The 21,590-nt window shown below is 43.8% G+C and overlaps 1 protein-coding gene across 4 annotated transcripts in view; it reads left to right on the top strand.

The window, feature by feature from the left end:
• LOC110505771 (phosphatidylinositol 4-phosphate 5-kinase type-1 gamma) overlaps nt 1-21,590 on the top strand; it is an 82,929-nt gene that overhangs the window by 21,102 nt on the left and 40,237 nt on the right. For all 4 annotated transcript variants that reach the window (XR_005040202.1, XM_036966021.1, XM_036966107.1 and 1 more), the window contains exons 2-5: nt 18,157-18,188; nt 18,934-19,020; nt 19,774-19,904; nt 20,411-20,528. Coding sequence is in view for 3 of the 4 variants with exons in the window: in XM_036966021.1 (XP_036821916.1) it covers nt 18,157-18,188; nt 18,934-19,020; nt 19,774-19,904; nt 20,411-20,528 (368 nt within the window). In the remaining variant the exon portion in view is untranslated. The remainder of the gene's footprint in view (nt 1-18,156; nt 18,189-18,933; nt 19,021-19,773; nt 19,905-20,410; nt 20,529-21,590) is intronic.

Genomic DNA, 21,590 nt, shown 5'->3' with positions numbered 1-21,590 from the left:
TGTGAGAATGCTGTTCATCGACTACAGCTCAGTGTTTAACACCATAGTGCCCTCAAAGCTCATCACTAAGCTAAGGACCCTGGGATCAAACACCTCCCTCTGAAACTGGATCCTGCACTTCCTGACGGGCCGCCCCCAGGTGGTAAGAGTAGACAACAATACATCTGCCACACTGATCCTTAACACTGGGGCCGCTCAGGGGTGTGGACTTAGTCCCCTCCTGTATTCCCTGTTCACCCTCGACTGCGTGGCCAAACACGACTCCAACACCATCAATAAGTTTGCTGACGACACAACAGTGGTAGGCCTGATCACCGACAACGAGACGGCCTATAGGGAGGAGGTCAGAGACCTGGCAGTGTGGTGCCAGGACAACAACTTTTCCCTCAATGTGAGCAAGACAAAGGAGCTGATCATGGACTACAGGAAAAGGCGGACCGAGCAGGCCCCCATTAACATCGACGGGGCGGTAGTGGAGCAGGTCGAGAGTTAAGTTCCTTGGTGTCCACATCACCAACGAACTATCATGGTCCAAACATACCAAGACAATCGTGAAGAGGGCACGACAAAACCTTTTCCCCCTCAGGAGACTGAAAATATTTGGAATGGGTCCCCAGATCCTCAAAAGGTTCTACAGCTGCACCATCGAGAGCATCTTGACCGGTTGCATCACCGCCTGGTATGGCAACTGCTCGGCATCTTGACCGTAAGGCGCTACAGAAGGTAGTGCGAACGGCCCACTCTTTCACTGGGGCCAAGCTTCCTGCCATCCAGGACCTATATAATAGGCGGTGTCAGAGGAAAGACCATGAAATTGTAAGAGACTCCAGTCACCCAAGTTATAGACTGTTTTCTCTGCTACCGCACGGTAAGCGGTACCGGAGCGCCAAGTCTAGGACCAAAAGGCTCCTCAACAGCCCCCAAGACTGCTGAACAATTCATAAAAATTACCACCGGACAATTTACATTGACCCCCCCCAGTCTACACTTGGTGTATTCGGCGCATGTGACAATTAAGGTTTTATTTGATCAGTGGTATATTTTGAGTCTAGGCATTTTTTTAGTTACAGTTTTCCTTAATTGTTTACACACGTTTGCTGAATCTTTGGCCCATTTTCCCAAAACTCTAAACACAAAACTGCACTGCATTCAAAACTGTTTTCTCTTTCCAATATTTTTTTTGCAACAAAATGACACACACACACACACACACACACACACACACACACACACACGTCATGTGAATAGATCTGTCGACCAACCAACACACTGATGTGCTCAACACAAAACACTACTATGAATATCCCAGCAGTAGGTGTATGCCTTTTGGATTGTCAGTGTTACACTGTAACTGGTTGTGAAAGATTGTTACAGTAATGTATACCTACTCAAATATACATAAATAAACACACACAAAAGCAATACAGTAACAAAAAAAATATTGTCATTTATTTCCAAAATGCAGTATTTTTGAACACTTGTTCATGTACGCATGTAACACTCCATACCCAACAGGAGAAAAACATTCAGTCAGATAAAGGGTTTTCTATACAAAAATGAAAGTGGCTCATTCTTTCAAAACTCTTAACACCAAAACACATGCAAAATGTAAGAAAAAAGACATTAGGCTGCATCCTGCCTCCTATTTTGGTCTGGCCACAGCACCTCATCTACATCACAAGCCATGTTCTCCCTGGCTAAACAGCACCTCATCTACATCACAAGCCATGTTCTCCCTGGCCACAGCACCTCATCTACATCACAAGCCATGTTCTCCCTGGCTAAACAGCACCTCATCTACATCACAAGCCATGTTCTCCCTGGCTAAACAGCACCTCATCTACATCACAAGCCATGTTCTCAGTGGCTAAACAATCTTCTGGAGTGACGGATCCAGACGCCAAAAGCCCCCACATCAACTTCACCACATACACCTTCCATTGCCATGGCGAAAAAAAACTGGGGTGGTCGATGAACCAGTTGGCTACCAGAGCAGCCCGGTGGAAACTCACGTTGTCTCAGATGACAACATAGCTGGGCTGCTCTGGTCCACCCCTCTGCTCGGCTGGAATGATGATGTCGTGTGTCCAGGAAGGTGATGAGAATGGCGGTGTTGTAAACATGTTGTAAACCAAGGTTGGCATGGTGATGGAGGACGCCTTGTTGGGTAATGGCTGCGCATATGGTGATATTCCCTCCACGCTGTACAGGGACATTCACTGTGGCACGGTGGCCAATAATGTTCCGTCCCCATCTTTTGGTTAGGTTGAAGCCAGCCTCTTCAATGTAAATATAAACATGCTGAATTACACCGGCATCCAGCTCCAAGACTCTGAATCAGACAACAAGACAATATGTGACATAGACCTAGAGCAGTCAATATGGTGAGGCACAATACACTGGGTTACAGTACTGTAATGTATCTATCTATACAGTGCTGATAGGATAGTAGATTCACAGTATAGTACTTACTTGCACATATTCATAGCACTGTTCTTTAACCCTCTCTGAGTTTCGCTCAAATGGCTCCCTGTAGACTGGTTTCATCCGGATTCGGTTGCGCTGTAATACACGGTCCAATGTAAACAAGCCCACCTGGTGAATGTTATTGAATATTGTGTTGTCTGCAATTATGTGGTTCTGGATTTCTCCTAGTCTAATGGTATTGTTGACCACCGCCATGTTCACACTAGCGGTCTCCTGTTCTGGTGTGAACTGTGTCTTCCACCATGGTCTGGCCGTCTATCAGTTCTGCAGAAGATCCACTGATATGATATGATTGGTTACAGTAAGCTAAAATAATCTATTTTCTTTCCATGTGAAATGACATTACTGTAACAGGCCAACCATCACTGAGTAACAAAGGCCTACTGATATGTCAGACTACAGTATACATACATAAAGAGTATAGTGTAACTTACCGGTTCTCATTTCTGAATGTACGGATGATAGATGCAACCGTGTAGCAGCTCAGGTTGGACTGAACTCTCTGCCAAGCCTCCCTCATACTCAATCCATGGTTGAGCACATGGTCAACCAATGTGGCCCTGATCTCATCTGAGACAACTGTCCTTCCTCATCCTCCTCTTCCTCCCCTTACTCTCACTCCTTCACCTCTAGCTCTTGCTTCACCATTGAGTTCCATTTTCCTCCAGAACAGGAGAGCTCATCTGTGGCCTTTTTACAGTGCTAAAGCTCTGATTTCTAAGTGAACAATTCAGCAACTAGTGTTCACACCTGTGAGGAGTGGGTGTTGCCAACTGGTGTATAGAGCCTGGCATTGTGATTGGCTTTGCTTTCCAAAGGGACTTAAGATATTTTATTTTTGAATGTTGTGCCTAATATAGAGAGCTGTATGTAGTGTTTTGCAAAAAGTGTGATATAGAATTGAAAACTGAGTGTAAAGCAGGAATTGTGCTTGCAATTTTTCAGACTTGGTTTAGGGATTTGGTACATGAGTTTCAGGTTTCAAGTTCCAATTTTTGTGTGTAAACAATTGGGGAAAAACTGTAAGTATCTTTCTCTGTGTTAAACTTTGTATTGAGTTATTCTCTCCATTCATTGATTTCAGAGCTAGAATGTCATTCCAGGTGTACTCTTAAAATCCAATAAACAAAACAGGCCTGGGTGGATTTTCTTCAGAACAATCAATTGTTACAGCAACCTGCGAGACCTAGCCGACAGTCCTTAAGCACCTCTGGGGACCTAGCCCATTGATCTGAACTAGGTCAGACTGACACATGGATAATCAGCACTCAGAACATATGATGCAGATGCACTCAATCCAGTTGTTTCAATCATAGCAGCATCTAAAAATATCCCAGTTTGGCTTATATAGCGAGGTTTTGCAGTTACACACGGACAATGTGAGGCGAGGTCACAGTGTTGGTTCGGCTGTACACTATCCTCTTTATTGATACATGGTCATTTTGTTTATTGTTTTGTCTTTGTTTATTCTGGATTGGCTATGATCTGTTTGCTCCTGTGTTCAAACAAATGCCCCGATTTAGTGTTACTTTTTATGGTTAAGGGCTTGTAAGTAAGCATGTGACAAATAAAATTAGATTTCATTTGGAACGAAGGCAGCATGTGTCTGTTGATTCCAGGCACACGTGCATACTCATAAAAAGCCAGTTGACCTCAATTGGGGAGTCATGGAAACCAGGGAATGGGGAGTGAAGAAGGGGAGCATGTGCAGTCACGTCTGGGATGATTTGGCTTTGTTTGTGAGGATGATTGCATGAGAGCCAACAGCCGGCACTAAGTACAATACAGCCATCTTCCATTGACGTCTGAGAGAGAAGGGCCAGGTGTTCTAGAGGAAAAATTGTCACTAACACATTAGATGTGAATGAGATGTTAAGTGTCTACAATTTACCATATGCATTCTCCATACTGCAAACCCATAGCAAGAATAGGTGTATATAAACATTTATCAGTTGAAGTGTGTGATAGGGAGAGGTACGCCGGTAAGAAGAAGCTGAACTATCACACACAGTAAGCTTGTTCATTTTCCCCTGGTCTGTTAATTTCCGACACTTGGGTGTGGAAATGCAGAGGAAGGGAGAGGAACAAGAGAGCACTAATTTAGTTGATGGCCAGGGGGCCCTGAGGGAGTCACCCTGAGGCAGGTGACTGACGCACATGGAAATGAGAGGGGGGGAGGGAGAGAGAGAGAGAGAGAGAGAGGGGGGGGGGAGAGAGAGAGAGGGGGGGGGGGGGAGAGAGAGAGAGAGAGAGGGGGGGAGAGAGAGAGAGAGAGGGGGGGGAGAGAGAGAGAGAGAGAGAGAGAGAGGGGGGAAGGGAGAGAGGGGGGGGGGGGGAGGGAGAGAGAGGGGGGGGGGGGGAGAGAGAGAGGGGGGAAGGGAGAGAGAGGGGGGAAGGGAGAGAGAGAGAGAGGGGGGGAGGGAGGGAGAGAGAGAGAGGGAGGGGGGGGAGAGAGAGAGGGGGAGGGAGAGAGCGAGAGGGGGAGGGAGAGGGGGGAGGACAGGACAACTTCAAAATGCCTTTGTCCCATGAGTCCCTCCGTCTCTCCCTGTCATCCACTACTAATGGACTTGCTGCTAGAAGCTTTGTGTGGTAAACAAGTGAGCAGATTACCTGGTCTGCTTAGTACTTCCCAGGAGTGGTTGGTATTTATTGTGATGAGTATTCTATATTTGCTCATTCTCCCTGTACAGGTTTGGTGGCTGTACTACAGTGCATTCGAAAAGTATTCAGACCCCTTGACTTTTTCCACATTTAGTTACATTACATCCTGATTCTAAAATTGAAGTTTTTTTCCTTCTCATAAATCTTCACACAATACCCCATAATGTCAAAGCAAAAACGGGTACTAGAAATGTAAAAAACAGAATAATATTTATCACATTTACATAAGTATTCAGATCTTTTACTCAGTACTTTGGCTGTGTGCTTAGGGTTGTTGTCCTGTTGGGGTCCTTCATCAAGGATCTCTCTGTACTTTGCTCCGTTCATCTTTCCCTCAACCCTGACTAGTCTTCCAGTTCTTGCAACTGAGAAACATCCCCACAGCATGATGCTGCCACCACTATGCTTCACCATAGGGATGGTGCCAGGTTTCCTCCAGACGTGACGCTTGGCATTCAGGCCGAAGAGTTCAATCTTGGTTTCATCAGACCAGAGAATCATGTTGCTCAAGGTCTCGGGAGGCCTTCAGGTGCCTTTTGTCAAACATCAAGCAGGCTGTGAGGAGTTGCTTCTGTCTGGCCACTCTATCGTAAAGGCCTAATTGGTGGAGTGCTGCAGAGATGGTTGTCCTTCTGGAAGGTTCTCCCATCTCCACAGAGGAACTCTGAAGCTCTGTCATAGTGAACATCGGGTTCTTGATCACCTCCCTGACCAAGGGCCTTCTCCCCTGATTGCTCAGTTTGGCCAGGCCGACAGCTCTAGGAAGAGTCTTGCTGGTTCCAATCTTGAATGATGGAAGCCACTGTGTTCTTGGGGACCTTAAATGCTGCAGAAATGTTCTGCTACCCTTCCACAGATCTGTGCCTCGACACAATCCTGTCTCGGAGCTCTATGCATAATTCCTTCAGCAACTCATGACTTGGTTTTTGCTCTGACATGCACTGTCAACTGTTGGACCTTGGAAAGGCACACACCTGTCTATACAAATCATGTCCAATCAATTGAATTTACCACAGGTAGACTCCCAAGTTGTAGAAACTTTTTAAGGATGATTAATAGAAACAGGATGCACCTGAGCTCAATTTTGAGTCTCAGAGAAAAGGGTCTGAATACATAAATAAGATATTTATTTTTTAAATTTTATATATTTGAAAAAATGTTTTTGATTTGTCATTATGGGGTTTTGTGTGTAGATTGATGAAAACAAAAAAATATTTAATCCACATTAGAATAATGTGAATAATTAGAATAATGTCTCCGAATGCACTGTATATTGTGATGGTCCCAACTGGTTCTGACATGTTATCGACACAGTTTACTGACAAGACCAGTGGCGTTCATACATTTTCAGCGGAGATACCATTTGTTCCGCCCGAATTTATGGGAAACGAATTTTTTCCACCATCAATTCTGCATACCCAGATTTTTACATCGACAAACAACAAAGTTTTTCTCTCTTAAAATGAAGAGAACCAATAAATACATTTACTCAATAAAATTCTATTTTTGTAATAATTTTTCTCAAAAACATTTATATATTGCCCCATAAATTAATCTGTACTCCAATCAAAACTGGATTGTCTTCAGAGATAGATGGGAGGGGTTGAGTGTAGCTGAAGGATGGGACTAAAAACAAACCAACTGTGTCTGTAAAATGTATATAGAATGTGTAAACTGGAAGTAGAAGCCTAAGTGCTGTCCATTAGTTTAGTCCAATTAGGGGAGGGGTGATATGGTTAGGGGAAAATAATTTAGGGAAATTAAAAAAGGAATACCAGTCAAAAGTTTGGACACACCTACTCATTCAAGGGTTTTTCTATATTCGGACTATTTTCTACGTTGTAGAATAATAGTGAAGACATCAGAACAATGAAATAATACGTATGGAATCATGTAGTAAGCAAAAAAGTGTTAAACAAATCAAAATATATTTGAGATTCTTCAAATAGCCACCCTTTGCCTTGATGTCAGCTTTACACACTCTTGGCAGTCTTTCAACCAGCTTCACCTGGAATGCTTTTCCAACAGTCTTGAAGGAGTTCCCACATATACTGAGCACTTGTTGGCTACTTTTTCTTCATTCTGCGGCCCAACTCATCCAAAACCACCTCAATTGGGTTGAAGTCGGGTGATTGTGGAGGCCAGGTCATCTGATGCAGCACTCCATCACTCTCCTTCTTGGTCAAATAGCCTTTACACAGTCTGGAGCTGTGTTGTCTCATTGTCCTGTTGAAAAACAAATGATAGGGCCTCCCGGGTGGCACTGTGGTTAAGGGCGCTGTACTGCAGCTGTGCCATCAGAGACTCTGGGTTCGCGCCCAGGCTCTGTCGTAACCGGCCGCGACCGGGAGGTCCGTGGGGCGATGCACAATTGGCCTAGCGTCGTCCGGGTTAGGGAGGGTTTGGCAGGTAGGGATGTCCTTGTCTCATCACGCACCAGCGACTCCTGTGGCGGGCCTGGCGCAGTGCGCGCTAACCAAGGTTTGGTTGGGTTGTGTATCGGAGGACGGCTCTCCCAAGCCCGTACGGGAGTTGTAGCGATGAGACAAGATAGTAGCTACTAAAACAATTGGATACCACGAAATTGGGGAGAAAAAGATAAAAAATAATAATAAAGATATTCCCTCTAAATAACATTTTATTGTTCACATACATAGCAGATGTATATGCGAGTGTAACGAAATGCTTGTGCTTCTAGTTCCGACAGTGCAGTAATATCCAACAAGTAATCTAACAATTACACAACCACTACCTAATACACACACATCTAAAGGGATGGAATAAGAATATGTACATATAAATAAATGAAAGAGCGATGACCGAGCGGCGATGACCGAGCGGCATGCTTATAAAATGGTATATAATACAGTATCTGCATATGAGATGAGTAATGTAAGATATGTAAACATTATTAAAGTGGCATTATTTAAAGTGACTAGTGATCCCTTTATGAAAGTGGCAATGATTTGAGTCTGTATGTAGGCAGCAGCCACTCTGTGTTAGTGATGACTGTTTAACAGTCTGATGGCCTTGAGATAGAAGCTGTTTTTCAGTCGGTCCCAGCATTGATGCACATGTACTGACCTCGCCTTCTGGAAGATAGCAGGGTGAACAGGCAGTGGCTTGGATGGTTGTTGTCCTTGATCTTTTTGGCTTTCCTGTGACATCGGGTGCTATAGGTGTCCTGGAGGGCAGGTAGTCTGACCCCGGTGATGCGTTGTGCAGACTGCACCACCATCTGGAAAGCCTTGCAGTTGAGGGCGTGCAGTTGCCACACCAGGCGGTGATACAGCCTGACCGGATGCTCTCAATGGTGCATCTGTAAAGGTTTGAGGGTTTTAGGTGACAAGCCACAGCAGACTAGGATAGGGAGAGATTGCATATGTACGTAAACACACCAGCCAGTTGGCCAGTAGCCTTGCGAGGGTTAACATGTTTAAATGTCTTACGTCGGCCACAGACCGCAGTCCTCGGTAGCGGGCCACTTCAGTGGCACTATTATCCTCAAAGTGGGCAAAGAAGGTGTTTAGTTTGTCTGGAAGCAAGACATCGGTGTCTATGACATGGCTGGTTTTCTTTTGGTAGTCCGTAATTGCCTGTAGACCCTGCCACATGTGTCTGAGCCGTTGAATTGTGACTCCACTTTGTCTCTGTACTGACATTTCGCTTGTTTGATTTCCTTGTGGCGGGAATAACTACACTGTTTATATTCGGTTATATTCCCAGTCATCTTTCCATGGTTAAATGCAGTGGTTTGTGCTTTCAGTTTTCTGTGAATGCTGCCATCTATCCACGGTTTCTGGTTAGAGTAGGTTTAAATAGTCACAGTGGGTACATCTCCAATGCACTTCCTTATAAACTCACTCACCGAATCAGCGTATAAATCAATGTTATTCTCTGAGGTTGCCCTGAACATTTCCCAGTCCGCGTGATCAAAACAATCTTGAAGCGTGTATTCCGATTGGTCAGACCAGCGTTGAATGGTTTTTGTCACATGTACTTCCTGTTTGAGTTTCTGCCTATAGGAAGGAAGGAGGAAAATGGAGTTGTGGTCGGATTTGCAGAAGGGAGGGCGGGGGAGGGCCTCATATGTATTGCGAAAGTTAGAGTAGCAGTGATCCAGTGTATTGCCCGCATGGGTGCTACAATCAATACGCTGATAGAATTTAGGTAGCCTTGTTCTCAAATTTGCAGCCTCAGGATATAGGGTTTCCAGTTTACATAGAGTCCAGTGAAGTTCCTTGAGGGCCATCTGGGTATCTGCTTGAGGGGGAATATATACGGCTGTGATGATAACCGACGAGAATTCTCTTGGGAAATAATATGGTCGGCATTTGATTGTAAGGAATTCCAGGTCAGGTGAACTAAAGAACTTGAGTTCCTGTATGTTGTTATGATTACACCATGCTTCACGGTGGGAACCACACATGCGGAGATCATCCGTTAACGTACTCTGCGCTCACAAAGACAGCGGTTGGCACCAAAAATCTAAAATTTGGACTCATCAGACCAAAGAACAGATTTCCACTTGTCTAATGTCCATTGCCCAAGCAAGTCTCTTCTTATTATTGGTGTCATTTAGTAGTGGTTTCTTTGCATAAATTTGGCTTTTGAAGGCCTTATTCATGTAGTCTCCTCTGAACAGTTGATAGTTGTATCTATTAGTTGAACTCTGTGAAGCATTCATTTGGTTTGCAATTTCAGGCTGGTAACTCTAATGAACTTATCCTCTGCGGCAGAGGTAACGGTGTGTCTTCCTTTCCTTTGGCGGTCCTCATGAGAGCCAGTTTCATCATAGCGCTTGATGGTGTTTGCGACTGCACTTGAAGAAACTTTCAAAGTTCTTGAAATTTTCCACATTGATTTACTTAATGTCTTAAAGTAATGATGGACTGTTGTTTCTCTTTGCTTATTTGAGCTATTATTTTCACAATGTGGACTTGGTCTTTTACCAAATAGGGCTATCTTCTTTATACCAACTCTACCTTGTCACAACTCAACTGATTGGCTCAAGTGCATAAAGAAGGAAAGAAATTCCACAAATGAACTTTTAACAAGGCACACCTGTTAATTGAAATTATTTTTTTTTGTTTAACACTTTTTTTGGTTATTAACATGTTATTTCATAGTTTTGATGTCTTCACTATCATTCTACAATGTAGAAAATAGTACAAAATTAAGAAAAACCCTTGAATGAGTAGGTGTGTCCAAACTTTTGACTGGTACTGTATGTGTATATACACTACCGTTCAAAAGTTTGGGGTCACTTATAAATGTCCTTGTTTTTGAAAGAAAAGCACACAAAAAATCCATTAAATAACAACAAATTGATCAGAAATACAGTGTAGACATTATTGATGTTGTAAATGACTATTGTAGTTGGAAACGGGAGATTTCCTTATGGAATATCTACATAATGTAGGCGTTCAGAGGCCCATTATCAGCAACCATCACTCATGTGTTCCAATGGCACGTTGTGTTAGCTAATCCAAGTTTATCATTTTAAAAGACTAATTGATCATTAGAAAACCTTTTTGCAATTATGTTAGCACAGCTGAAAACTGTTGTTCTGATTTAAAGAAGCAATAAAACTGGCCTTCTTAAGACTAGTTGAGTATCTGCATCAGCATTTGTGGGTTTGATTACAGGCTCAAAATGGCCAGAAACAAATAACTTTCTTCTGAAACTCTTCAGTCTATTCCTGTTATGAGAAATTAAGGCTATTCCATGCAAGAAATTGCCAAGAAACTGAAGATTTTGTACAACGCTGTGTACTACTCCCTTCACAGAACAGCGCAAACTGTCTCTAACCAGAATAGAAAGAGGAGTGGGAGGCCCCGGTGTACAACTGAGCAAGAGGACAAGTACATTAGAGTGTCTAGTTTGAGAAACAGATGCCTCACAAGTCCTCAACTGGCAGCTTCATTAAACAGCACCGAAAACACCAGTCTCAACTTTAGCAGTAAAGAGGCTGAAGATGATGCTGGCCAACATACATATATACCTACCTACATACATACAGTTGTGGCCAAAAGTTTTGAGAATGACACAAATATACATTTTCACAAAGTTTGCTGCTTCAGTGTCTTTAGATATTTTTGTCAGATGTTACTATGGAATACTGAAGTATAATTACAAGCATTCCATAAGGGTCAGAGGCTTTTATTGACAATTACATGAAGTTGATGCAAAGAGTCAATATTTGCAGTGTTGACCCTTCTTTTTCAAGACCTTTGCAATGCGCCCTGGAATGCTGTCAATTAACTTCTGGGCCACACCCTGACTGATGGCAGCCCATTCTTGCATAATCAATGCTTGGAATTTGTCAGAATTTGTGGGTTTTTGTTTGTCCACCCGCCTCTTGAGGATTGACTACACGTTCTCAATGGGATTAAGGTCTGGGGAGTTTCCTGGCCATGGACCCAAAATATCGATGTTTTGTTCCCCAAGCCACTTAGTTATCACTTTTGCCTTATGGCAAGGTGCTCCATCATGCTGGAAAAGGCATTGTTCGTCACCAAACTGTTCCTGGATGGTTGGGAGAAGTTGCTCTCAGAGGATGTGTTGGTACCATTCTTTATTCATGGCTGTGTTCTTAGGCAAAATTGTGAGTGAGCCCACTCCCTTGGCAGAGAAGCAACCCCACACATGAATGGTCTCACGATGCTTTACTGTTGGCATGACACAGGACTGATGGTAGCTCTCACCTTGTCTTCTCTGGACAAGCTTTTTTCCGGATGCCCCAAACAATCGGAAAGGGGATTCATCAGAGAAAATGACTTTACCCCAGTCCTCAGCAGTCCAATCCCTGTACCTTTTTCAGAATATCAGTCTGTCCCTGATGTTTTTCCTGGAGATAAGTGGCTTCTTTGCTGCCCTTCTTGACACCAGGCCATCCTCCAAAATTCTTCGCCTCTGCGTGCAGGTGCACTCACACCTGCCTGCTGCCATTCCTGAACAAGCTCTGTACTGGTGGTGCCCCGATCCCGCAGCTGAATCAACTTTAGGAGAAGGTCCTGGCGCTTGCTGGACTTTCTTGGGCGCCCTGAAGCCTTCTTCACAACAATTGAACCGCTCTCCTTGAAGTTCTTGATGATCCGATAAATGGTTGATTTAGGTGCAATCTTACTGGCAGTAATATCCTTGCCTGTGAAGCCCTTTTTTTGCAAAGCAATGATGATAGCACATGTTTCCTTGCAGGTAACCATGATTGACAGAGGAAGAACAATGATTCCAAGCACCACCCTCCTTTTGAAGCTTCCAGTCTGTTATTCGTACTCAATCAGCATGACAGAGTGATCTCCAGCCTTGTCCTCGTCAACACTCACACCTGTGTTAACGAGAGAATCACTGACATGATGTCAGCTGGTCCTTTTGTGGCAGTGCTGAAATGCAGTGGGAATGTTTTTGGGGGATTCAGTTCATTTGCATGGCAAAGAGGGACTTTGCAATTAATTGCAATTCATCTGATCACTCTTCATAACATTCTGGAGTTTATGCAAATTGCCATCATACAAACTGAGGCAGCAGACTTTGTGAAAATTAATATTTGTCATTCTCAAAACTTTTGGCCACAACTGTACATATATACACACACACGTATGTATGTATGTATGTATGTATGTATGTATGTATGTATGTATGTATGTATGTATGTATGTATGTATGTATGTATGTATGTATGTATGTATGTGTGTGTAATGTGTTGCTAACAAACTATAGTTTGGCAAGTCGGTTAGGACATCTACTTTGTGGATGACACAAGTCATTTTTCAAAAAATGTTTAGAGACATATTATTGCACTTATAATTCACTGTTTCACAATTCCAGTGGGTCAGAAGTTTACATACACTAAGTTGACTGTGCCTTTAAACAGCTTGGATAATTACAGACAATTCTGTCATGGCTTTAGAAGCTTCTGATAGGCTAATTGATATCATTTGAGTCAATTGGAGGTGTACCTGTGGATGTATTTCAAGGCCTACCTTCAAACTCAGTGCCTCTTTGCTTGACATCATGGGAAAATCAAATGAAATCAGGCAAGACCTCAGAAAACAAATTGTAGACCTCCACAAGTCTGGTTCATCCTTGGGAGCAATTTCCAAATGCCTGAAGGTCCCACGTTCATCTGTACAAACAATAGTACGCAAGTATGGGACCACGCAGCCGTCATACCGCTCAGGAAGGAGACACGTTCTGTCTCCTGGAGAGGAACTTACTTTGGTGTGAAAAGTGCAAATCAATCCAAGAACAACAGCAAAGGACCTTGTGAAGATGCTGGAGGAAACAGGTACAAAAGTATCTATATCCACAGTAAAACGAGTCCTATATCGACATAACCTGAAAGGCTGCTCACTAAGGCAGAAGCCACTGCTCCAAAACTGCCATAAAAAAAGCCAGACTACGGTTTGCAACTGCACATGGGGACAAAGATCGTACTTTTTGAGGAAATGTCCTCTTGTCTGATGAAACAAAAATATAACTGTTTGGTCCTAATGACCATCGTTATGTTTGGAGGAAAAGGGGGAGTCTAGCAAGCTGAAGAACACCCTCCCAACCGTGAAGCACTGGCGTGGCAGCATCATTTTGTGGGGATGCTTTGCTGCAGGAGGGACACGTGCACTTCACAAAATAGATGGCATCATGAGGATGGAAATTATGTGGATATATTGAAACAACATCTAAAGACTTCAGTCAGGAAGTTAAAGCTTGGTCGCAAATGGGTCTTCCAAATGGACAATGACCCCAAGCATACTTCCAAAGTTGTGGCAAAATGGCTTAAGGACAACAAAGTCAAGGTATTGGAGTGGCCATCACGAAGCCCTGACCTCAAGCCGATTGAAATTTTGTGGGCAGAACTGAAAAAGCGTGTGCAAGCAAGGAGGCCTACAAACCTGACTCAGTTACACCAGCTCTGTCAGGAGGATTGGGCCAAAATTCACCCAACTTATTGTAGGAAGCTTGTCGCACGCTACCTGAAACGTTTGACCCAAGTTAAACAATTTAAAGGCAATGCTACCAAATACTAATGTGCATGTAAACTTCTGACCCACTGTGAATGTGATGAAAGAAATAAAAGCTGAAATAAATCATTCTCTCTCCTATTTTTCTTACATTTCACATTTTTTAAATAAAGTGGTGATCCTAACTGACCTAAGACAGGGGACTTGTACTAGGATTAAATGTCAGGAATTGTGAAAAATGTATTTGGCTAAGGTGAACTCCCGACTTTGTGTGTGTGTCCGTCCTTTCTACTGACTCTGAAAAACACCAAAAGGTCAAACACCAAAAGAAAGATGTCCCTGTTCATCTGTGTGAACTTGCCTTAGGCATGCTGCAAGGAGGCATGAGAACTGCAGAGAGAAATTGCAATGTCTGTACTGTGAGATGCTTAAGACCGCTCTACAGGACGGACAGCTCATTGTCCTCGCAGTGGCAGACCACGTGTAACAAAACCTGCACAGGATCGGTACATCCGAACATCACACCTGCGGTACAGGTACAAGATGAACTACTGCCCGAGTTACACCAGGAACGCACAATCTCTCGATCAGTGCTCAGACTGTCCGCAATAGGCGGAGAGAGGCTGGACTGAGGGCTTGTAGACGTGTTGTACGGCAAGTCCTCACCAGATATCACCGGCAACAGCGTCCACAAACCCTCCGTTGCTGGACCAGACAGGACTGGCAAAAAGTGCTCTTCACCGACGAGTTGCGGTTTTGTCTCACCAGGGGTGATGGTCGGATTTGCGTGTATCGTCGAGGGAATGAGCGTTACACTGAGGCCTGTACTCTGGAGCGGGATCAATTTGGAGGTGGAGGGTCCGTCATGGTCTGGGGCGGTGTGTCACAGCATCATTGGACTGAGCTTGTTGTCATTGCAGACAATCTCAAAGCTGTGTGTTACAGGGAAGACATCCTCCTCCCTCATGTGGTACCCTTCCTGCAGGCTCCTCCTGACATGACCCTCCAGCATGACAATGCCACCAGCCATACTGCTCGTTCTGTGCGTGATTTCCTGCAAGACAGGAATGTCAGTGTTCTGCCATGGCCATCATATGCCCGGATCTCAATCACATTGAGCACGTCTTCGACCTGTTGGATTCGAGGGTGAGGGCTATGGCCATTCCCCCCAGAAATGTCCGGGAATTTGCAGGTGCCTTGGTGGAAGAGTGGGGTAACATCTCACACTGGCAAATCTGGTGCAGTCCATGAGGAGGAGCCGCAGTGCACTACTTAATGCAGCTGGTGGCCACACCAGATACTGACTGTTACTTTTGATTTTGACCCCCCCCCTTTGTTCAGGCACACATTATTCCATTTCTGTTAGTCACGTGTCTGTGGAACTTTTTCAGTTTATGTCTCAGTTGTTGAATCTTGTTATGTTCATACAAATATTTACACATGTTAAGTTTGCTGAAAATAAACGCAGTTAACAGTGAGAGGACGTTTCTTTTTTTGCTGAGTTTGTTTGTATATATGTGTGTCAGGTGTACCTTGGGAGTTTGTGACAGATCCCATTGGAAACCTGTCCAGCTCCATATCTGACTTGTAGGTTTCAAGGTCTTCTTCACACAATGATGCAATCATACTCTCAAAGAACTGGAAAATGTACCAAAGTTCTCCTTTCACCACCATGCCATTTGAAGGCACTATAACAGAACGGAGCCAGAGAAGCATGTAGCAATGATCAGAGGGAGGGTTCACAGAGAAATGCCTGAAACCTGTAGCTTAATAACACCTGCAGTGACGATTTTAGCATGTCAATCTTGGTGGGGCAAACTCCACATTTCTTGTTGTTGATGCATTCCAGCAAAGCCACTACACAACACTAAACAATAAACAAATTGCACTATAATGGTGACAAATGGTGCCCACAAATTGTTTGGGCCCACATAAAGCTGTCCCAACAGCAGATATTTCCTTTCACCACCATAGAGTGAATCCTTACCACCACTATACCTGGCTACCAGTGGAGCCTTGTCTGGCAGCGAAACAGTTCATTCAGCTTCATTTACATTTACTTCATTTACTTCCCAAATTGGAATTCCGAGTTAGATGACTGTTCAAAACATATTTTCCTAGTCGGAGCTCATTTTTTCCCCAGTTGTCTTGAACTCACTGAAGTCTGAGATTTCCCAGATCTGAGTTTCCAGTTGTTTTGAACACGGAAGAAGTCATGCTAAATTGACAACATGGCCAATGTATTCAACATTTTCTGGCCCATGGTGTTGACATGATCAAAGCTATGGTAGAAATGTGATTTGACATTTTATCTGTGGCCAATGACCTTGAGCCTTCTAGGATGGGCACTTCTAATGTAATGTTCGAGCTCTAACTGTAGATTATTTAGTGGTGTGGTCTCCCCATGAGTGACAGAACACTGAGCTAATAGAGAACATTACCAACCCCTACGCTCCGTATTTTCTGCTGGCTGCCCCACCACCACAGAAAGCACTAAGCTAGGCTGAAACACCTGCATTTTCTTACTCAAGAAAGCAAAAAAGAGATGGCTTTATTGATTTATTCTTAATTTTTTACATTGTTTGCAAACTGATATGTGACCTGTATTAATGCCAAAATACCATGCAAAACAGGCTAAACAATTAGGGCTCAAAACAGGTGGGTCTATGAACGGGTGTAGAGTAATAAGTACGGGTGTAGAATAATAAGAACGGGTGTAGAGTAATAAGAACACCTGTAGCGTAATAAGAACGGGTGTAGAGTAATAAGAACGGGTGTAGAGTAATAAGAACGGGTGTAGAGTAATAAGAATGGGTGTAGAGTAATAAGAACACCTGTAGAGTAATAAGAACGGGTGTATGGTAATAAGAACACCTGTAGCGTAATAAGAACACCTGTAGAGTAATAAGAACGGGTGTAGCGTAATAAGAACGGTTGTAGGCATGCAGAAGCAAAATGGCTCTAGTCTAGTAAGAAGATACACAGGGAAACAACCCCACTGTTCACAGGGCGAAATGACAGGGGGGCTGTTTATAAAGGTTACAGGAACAGAAGAAAACCTTGGGGTCTGCCCGGTAACAAGGAGGACAGGCTCCTCTCTCCTCGCTCTAATCATCTGCATTGGCGTGGTTGGATGTAATGTATTTTCTTTATGCAGTGTTCCAGCCTGTTCGCAGAATGATTGCATTGGCGTGTGGTTAAGGTTTAAAATCCCATTCTATGACTTTGGTCACTAGCTGGAACAGCCACAATCTGCGGAGATGCCTCCAGTGCAACATTCATGACCATAAACGCCAACTTGCATCCACTGGTGGTAGGCATGCTTCAGCAATGCATCTTGAAGGAGTAAAGCACCAATTCAGAGAACATGCAGCTTCTCCCCTTCACAACCTCCTGTCATCACACACTTTGCACGGCTGGTGAATAACACATTCTCATTGAAAATGTAGTTTTTTTTAGGTCATTCCAATTGCATATTTACTGTCTGTGTTAATAATTTTAAATAGACAAGCCTAAAATAACAGTGTTGGTCAGTTTTAAACGCCTCAGTCAGTCAGTGTCTTGACTCTTGATGTAATCAGCCCCCTGGCATCTGATGTTCAATCATCCCAGTAGCAGTGTGTTGCGCTGTCTACGCTCCCCTCTTAGTCCTTCATTATGCTAAGTGAGTTGAGAAATTAGCTACAATTCTGGATCTATTTGAGGCTGGCTGAAGAGAACAGGACAGCAGAGCTCACTGATCCAGTCCTTTGTTTATGTGGCTCTGTTTTCACATCACATGGCTTTATGAAATGCTAGGCTGGGGATAGATGGTACTGACTAGACTACCAGGAAGAATATGGATGGTATATTGATTTGGTAACCGTTCCTTCCACTACCTGCCCCCATTGTTATTTGACACTGTTATTACATAATGTGTACCCTATGGGATTCCTCTTTGTTCCTTCGAAACACTGATTATGTGAACTAATGGAATCCCTCATAGGTCTAATGCTCTCTTTCTCTTTGTGTCTCTGTCTCTCTCGGTCTCTCTCTCTTTCAGATTTTTCTGCTAGAAAAGCACACATCACTGAGGTAATGTACTCACCTTTACTTGTATTTAGCCCATATGACTGTGAAATACAGCTGACTGACATGCCCTCTATTTAAACCCCCCCTCCTACTGTCTGTGTTCTGCTACACACACCGTCTCCTGCTACTTTGATCCCCCTGCCTGCACTTCAATCCTTATGCTGTGTGATCTCTCTACTACTACACTTCATATAGAGGCTTCAGTATGCTCGCGGGCAGTGTGGGAATCTTCATAGGTACTGCCCCGGTCATATATTAGGTACTGCCCCGGTCATATGCTGTGTTATAAGCCCCTTTCATTTTACACTCTGCCCTGTGATGAGAAGTGCCCACTGTCAGTTTGTCTGTGTAATCTGGGAGGGGTTAGAGGTTAGAGAAATGGGCATAAAGAGGAGACTCAGTTCACTCACAAGGCTTTTTAGTGACATATTTACTAAGCGGTAGCACCTGTGTTGAGTTTGCATCTGTAATTATCACGAGAATAGAAGACAAACGAAATCAAAGCTAAAAAAAACATGAAACTGACCCCGTTGTCCTCGTTCTTCTATTGATATTCAGTTTACCTTTCATTCCTCCTTTTATGTGTTGTTCCCTATTGGAAAGAACAGGTGCAAACTTCCCACAGGCACTGCAAATGCTTGATAAACCTGGCCCATAGCTAGGCATCAGGTGGTGTTTTCAGCCCATAGAAGTGAGTAAAAATCTAAATCTGTGTCTTAATCACTCTGCTCCGTCCTCTGGCCAACAGCTGCCTGGTGTCTCAGGCCTACCAGGCCAGGGGAAGAGGATGGGCCACAGGGGAGTGGACGCGTCCGGAGAGACCACCTACAAGAAGGTAGCCAGCATCTTCCCTGATTCAATTAGTCAATCAATTACATAGTAACAACATATAGTACCTGCGCCTTGAAATGCCAACCTCCCACAAGAGCAAGCAAGCCAAGACACTGGCACAAGAAAACTCACCTGGTAATGGTCCTGTATGCATAATTAGGCTACAGCTGTGAACCAGCAAAGCAGGGAAGAGAACCGTGAAAGCCTGCACGCTGTATGTTTACATCATTTAACAGATACTCTTATCCAAAGTGTGACTTAGAGAACAATTAGGGTTAAGTGCCTTGCTCAAGGGCACATGTGTCACCTAGTCGACTCAGGGATTTGAACCAGCAACATTTTGGCTTCTGACCCAACGCTCTTAACCACTAGGCTACCTGCCGCCTCTTCTACTTATACTAATGTGAGAAGAGATAAAGACACAGCAGAGCAGACACAGTGTGTCTCACTGAAAACCAACCTGATGAAGATCTACAAATAAAATTTGATTTGATTTGATTGAGCTTGTCTGTCTGTGTGTGTCTGTCTGTCTGTCTGTCTGTCTGTCTAGCACATTAGATGATGTGTATTCTGGTGTGCATGGTTGAGCGAGTCAATGTTTTGGCTCTTCATTGTGGAGTACAGTCCCCTCTGAGAGCTGAACTAATGGAGCTTGTAAATCAGAAGATTTCTCAATTCATATAAATGAGCTGCAGTCCACCAAGCTCAGAGTAGTTTTATCTCCACTAACCCCTACTGTATGTCTCCTCTCCCCCAGACCACGTCGTCTGCCCTGAAAGGTGCCATCCAGCTGGGCATCGGCTACACAGTGGGCAACCTGAGCTCCAAGCCTGAGAGAGACGTCCTCATGCAGGACTTCTATGTGGTGGAGAGCGTCTTCTTTCCCAGGTAACTAAATCAGATCAGATCAAAGTTTATTGGTCGTGTACACAGTTCTGCAGATGTTATCGCCAGTGCAGTGAAATGCTTATGTTTCTAGCTCCAACAGTGCAGTAATATTTAGCAATACAATAACAATACACACATAATCCAAAAGTTAAAAACATAACAAGAAATTAAGACATAATATGAATGAGCAATGTCAGAGTCCGGAATATAAATATATATGTATGTGAATGGTGTATATTGACTGTATGGACAGTATATTCATAGAAAAGATATGTACTGCAGTAGTTAATTGCTAACCACACCATCAGGGCAGTACATAACTTTGTGAAATCATTAGAACGAGACAGTCCCGTCATCCAGGCCTCAGACCAATCACATCCCTGATCCTGGACATGTTATTTTGATAGAAAGCAATATATATTCATATATTTACACTAGAATAGTTCCTTAGTTCATACATAGTTGTCCCGTATCTAAAAGCCTTTCTCCCCTTCTCCCCCATCCAGTGAAGGCAGCAACCTGACTCCAGCACACCACTTCCCAGACTTCCGCTTCAAGACGTACGCTCCCGTGGCCTTCCGCTACTTCAGGGAGCTCTTTGGGATCAGGCCCGATGACTACCTGGTAAGAATAGGGAAATCTACCATTTTTAAACCATGACAACAGACATGAAAACATTGCATGACGTTAACATATTAGATGATCGGGAGGGAGGGACAGGGAGGGTTGGAGAGAATGAGAGACAGGGGGGTTGGAGAGAATGAGAGACAGGGGGGGTTGGAGAGAATGAGAGACAGGGAGGGTTGGAGAGACAGGGAGGGTTGGAGAGAATGAGAGACAGGGAGGATTGGAGAGACAGGGAGGGTTGGAGAGAATGAGAAACAGAGAGGGTTGGAGAGAATGAGAGACAGGGAGGGTTGGAGAGACAGGGAGGATTGGAGAGAATGAGGAGATTTTGGGAGAGGGAGAGATGAGCAAAGAAATACTATGTGGATGAATAGGGATATTACGCAGGAAAAAGAACAGAATAGGGAGGTTAAGAGGAGAAACGGTATGCAGAGAGGAGGAGGGCCACAGAAGGGTTGGGTTGAGGAGAGGGGGACGGTATAAGAAGGATGGGTAGAGATGGTTAGGCCAGACGAGGTCTGGTGGAGAGGTTAGGTCAAGGAGGAGACGGGGTGAGTCACTGCTCCTCCCTGAGTGGGCAGCAGTCTAGAAGCTCCACAGCACACACATACAGTGCATTCGGAATGTATCCAGACCACTTTACTTTTTCCACATTTTGTTAGGTTGCAACCTTATTATAAAATATATTAAATAGTTTTTTTATCCTCATAAATCTACACACAATATCCCATAATGACAAAGCAAAAACTGTTTTTTAGAAATGTTTGCTATTTTTTTATTTTTTTTATTAAACTGAAATGTAACTTTTACATAAGTATTCAGACCCTTTACTCAGTACTTTGTTGAAGCACCTTGGGCAGGGATTACAGCCTCAAGTCTTCTTGGGTATGACGCTACAAGCTTGGCACACCTCAATCAATCAATCAAATTTATTTTATATAGCCCTTCGTACATCAGCTGATATCTCAAAGTGCTGTACAGAAACCCAGCCTAAAACCCCAAACAGCAAGCAATGCAGGTGAAGAAGCACGGTGGCTAGGAAAAACTCCCTAGAAAGGC

Source organism: Oncorhynchus mykiss, chromosome 1, assembly GCF_013265735.2.
Source record: "Oncorhynchus mykiss isolate Arlee chromosome 1, USDA_OmykA_1.1, whole genome shotgun sequence".
In the NCBI taxonomy this organism is placed as follows: domain Eukaryota; kingdom Metazoa; phylum Chordata; class Actinopteri; order Salmoniformes; family Salmonidae; genus Oncorhynchus; species Oncorhynchus mykiss.
This window is presented reverse-complemented; position numbering and strand designations above follow the sequence as displayed.